This window comes from Myotis davidii, unplaced genomic scaffold (genome assembly GCF_000327345.1).
Source record: "Myotis davidii unplaced genomic scaffold, ASM32734v1 scaffold461, whole genome shotgun sequence".
Taxonomy (NCBI): domain Eukaryota; kingdom Metazoa; phylum Chordata; class Mammalia; order Chiroptera; family Vespertilionidae; genus Myotis; species Myotis davidii.
In genome coordinates this window covers 2,716,722-2,719,627 of record NW_006295825.1, presented here as the reverse complement: position 1 = coordinate 2,719,627, position 2,906 = coordinate 2,716,722, and the positions used below count along the sequence as shown (strand labels likewise).

Here is a 2,906-nt window from a genome sequence, read left to right as displayed (position 1 = left end):
CTGCTGCTCCCATGGCAAAATCGGCTACTCCTTAGAGTGGTAAGTAACCATGCCAGAGAACCGTGGCAAGCATTTTATACATAAAAACCTCCTTCTATGAGGCAGGATCCAATAACCATATTTCAAAGGTGAAGAAATTGAGGTACAGAGAGGTTAAAGGTACCCAAGCTAGGAAGCAGCAGAGCTGCAACTCGAACCAGAGGGTCTGGTCCTGGAATCTCTGCCCTTGCCCATAAGGCCATCCTGCCTGGGTTCCAGCCCACATCGCCCCACAGGCACAGCTACACCGGCCCCCTGACCAGCCTGAGTCCTGCTGCCATACTACTTTCCCTCAAACTCCGTTGAGACCATTCTTTCCCACCCCCACCCCCCCACTCAGGTTTTCAGCGGAGCCTCCAGGTAGGACAAAGCGGTGTGCTCTACGTTCCCTGACCCCACCTTTGGCAAAGTTCCTGCTGCCGAACACAGCGGGGCCCACAACTTAATCGTGCCTCTTCTCTGCCCAGCCAGGACCCTGCTCAAATCTGTCCTCACATCCACAAGGCCATTTCCCGATAACCTTGGCCCCAAGCGACTCCCTCCATGCAGGCCTCGGCACCTGTCAGCACTCCGGCAATGGCTGACGTTACCTACCACATACTGGGAACTTACACTCAGGATCTCACCCAACCCTCACAGCATCATAACTCTTACCACTCGTATTTTACACAAGAGGAAACTAAAGCTCAGACAACTCACTTGCAAGAAGGTGGCAGACACCGGGCCACACCCAACTGTATCTGCCTCCAGGAACACATCACTTTGGATTGTGTCTGCCTGGCCATCTCCACTGCTACCTGCTGCCGGCTTCTGACATCTTGTACTGTTTGCATGGCTTGCCTGCCCGGCTTTCTCCTAATTATTTCCACCGAGATGGTAACTTGAGGACAGAGCCTGAGTCCTAACGGCTGGATTAGGGCCAGTTTATGAGTGTTCAGGTATTGGAAATGAAAGGGAATTGCTGCCGCACTGATGTTTGTGTCCTCAGCACCCGCCAGAGCCTGGCCCAACAGACGCTCACTAATGGGGTGAGCTGCAGGTGCAGCCTGAGGGAGGAGCAGGCTATTCACCCAAGAATGGTGAGACCTGTGGGTTAGTCCAGGGTGTCTGTCTGTCCTGTTCACAAGCAATGCAGAGGAGAGACCCAGTCAGCTCTTGCCAAATGGTCTCTGGTAGGAGACTGCCAAGAAAAGCAACTTTGGCCCTAACCGGTTTGGCTCAATGGATAGAGCGTTGGCCTGCGGACTCAAGGGTCCCAGGTTCGATCCCTGTCAAGGGCATGTACCTTGGTTGGGGGCACATCCCCAGTAGGGGGTGTGCAGGAGGCAGCTGATCGATGTTTCTAACTCTCTATTCCTCTCCCTATCTCTGTGTAAAATCAATATAAAATATATTTTAAAAAAAAGAAAGAAAAGCGACTCTGCCCACCCTCGCTGGGGCTCCCGAGGTTGCCCACACGGGCGTTGCACGCCTGACCTGGCATCACCTACTCCTGTGTTTGACTTTGCTCTCCTCCCACCACAAGGTACTGCGAAAAGTCACCAAGGCTGTAGGCCTAGACCAGCAAGTCTACCTCTTATGCCCACCTGACCCCCCACTACTCCCTCTTCTTTGTACTGGGTGCCCTGTACGGCTGGTCTCCATGCAGGTGACAGGCCTGCCTCCGGAGCTGGGGAAGGAAGGGACCCCAGCCCTCTGCCCACAGGACCCGGGTTACCTCCAGTGCCGTCTCCCCGAGTGAAGTCTCCACCCTGGATCATGAAGTCCTTGATCACACGATGGAATTTGCTGTCTTTGTAGCCAAATCCTTTCTAGGAAAAGGGATGAGAAGGTGAGGAGGTGGCACGAGGCACCAGGCAGACATGAAACAGACCCTGCAGGAACCCAGCCCACAACGACTCCTGCTCATAGAAGAGACATCACCGCTGGCCAGTCACCATTCAACGTGCTGCGGAGCCAGCAGTGACCACAAGCAGGCTCGGAGCACAGAGCCCAGAGGGGCTACTTCCGCCTTCTGCCTTTCCCAGGCTTCATGTAGTTCCGCTTCACACAATGCCTCTGCTGTTTCCCTCTCGTTTTTTCCTAATTATAAGAAGGGATGCAAGAAAACTGACCCCCAGAAAAGGTTACCTGCTGACCCAATGAAAAGTTGGAATATAAACTTTCTTAAGTGGGGCACTCTTGTTTTCTTAAAACCTGGGAAACTCTGGGCCCCTACTCTTAAGAGAAAGCTTGGTGCTGCGGCCACAAACTATAGTTTCCACAGACACGCCTTCTTTGGTTATTGCAATGCCTGAGAGAGAAATTTTCTCAAAAAGAAAAATCCATGCCCAGTGGGTGTGGCTCCGAGTTAAGTTAGGGTTTTTCAAAATGCTGATCACTGTTTGTTTCCCAGTCAGGGCACATGCCTGGGTTGTGGACTTGATGCCCAGTAGGGGGCATGTAGGAGGCAGGCGATCAACGATGCTCTCTCATCATTGATGTTTCTCTCCCTCTCCTCTCTGAAATCAATAAAAATGTGCTGAGAAATAAAATAAATTTTAAAAAGAAAAACCCAGATTTCTGGACTCATTTTTAAAAACTCAAGACATAATACTGGGCTCCCCTTGCCAACACGGCAACAGCTAGTTGGTACTGAGAGCCACGCTCTGCGCTGTTTGCTGCCAGCGTTACTTTCCAACGTCAGTCGGTCTGAATCTGACTCCCTCTGCTGTAGCCACTTACCTCTCCCGTAGCTAAGGCCACGAAATTATCCACTGTTTTTGGAACAGTCTTTCCAAAGAGACCTATGACCACCCGGCCGATGTCTTCATCGCCAATCCGCAGGTCGAAGTACACCTGGGGGAAAAGAGCCTTTTGTGTTTAGC

The 2,906-nt window shown here is 52.0% G+C and overlaps 1 protein-coding gene across 1 annotated transcript in view; it reads right to left on the bottom strand.

The window, feature by feature from the left end:
* Nucleotides 1-2,906, bottom strand: part of PPIB (peptidylprolyl isomerase B) — a 7,038-nt gene that overhangs the window by 3,286 nt on the left and 846 nt on the right. Inside the window, exons 2-3 of the mRNA XM_006770785.2 lie at nucleotides 2,764-2,877; nucleotides 1,757-1,850 (exon numbers count right to left, since the gene is read on the bottom strand). Of these exons, the coding sequence (XP_006770848.1) occupies nucleotides 1,757-1,850; nucleotides 2,764-2,877 (208 nt within the window). The remainder of the gene's footprint in view (nucleotides 1-1,756; nucleotides 1,851-2,763; nucleotides 2,878-2,906) is intronic.